The sequence below is a fragment of the Eurypyga helias genome, unplaced genomic scaffold (assembly GCF_000690775.1).
Source record: "Eurypyga helias isolate BGI_N326 unplaced genomic scaffold, ASM69077v1 scaffold31339, whole genome shotgun sequence".
NCBI lineage: Eukaryota > Metazoa > Chordata > Aves > Eurypygiformes > Eurypygidae > Eurypyga > Eurypyga helias.
In genome coordinates this window covers 352-701 of record NW_010270585.1, presented here as the reverse complement: position 1 = coordinate 701, position 350 = coordinate 352, and the positions used below count along the sequence as shown (strand labels likewise).

The following is a 350-nucleotide window of genomic DNA, read 5'->3' as shown; positions in this document are numbered from 1 at the left end:
CCTGCAGCTGCCCCGCTCCAGGCGGCTCTTCTGAGACTCCTGCATCCTCTTGTAGATCTGCGGGATGACGTGGAGGATGTCGACTTCAGAGCTGGGAACCCCTAGGTAGGGCGTGACGATGGACCCTGCCGACTCCCGCGTGTCCTTTGCGAACACCGTCATGGGATTGCACAGCAGGAGCAGCAGCCCCACGGACGCCAGTCCATAGACAGCCCACGGAAAGGCAACAACTGCCACCTGCACCAGCTCCTGCAGCTTGCCCAGAGAGTCATCGGCGCTGGAGGCGACGGCCCAGTAGCAGGCAATGCAGAGGACCACGAGTGGGAAGCCCCAGCGCACGAAGAGCACGA

General features: G+C 63.1%; 1 protein-coding gene across 1 annotated transcript in view; it reads right to left on the bottom strand.

Moving 5' to 3' along the window:
- PIGO (phosphatidylinositol glycan anchor biosynthesis, class O) overlaps positions 1-350 on the bottom strand; it is a gene marked incomplete at its 5' end in the record, with an annotated part of 3,578 nt that overhangs the window by 2,881 nt on the left and 347 nt on the right. The window contains one exon of the mRNA XM_010158513.1: positions 6-350. Within this exon, the coding sequence (XP_010156815.1) occupies positions 6-350 (345 nt within the window). The remainder of the gene's footprint in view (positions 1-5) is intronic.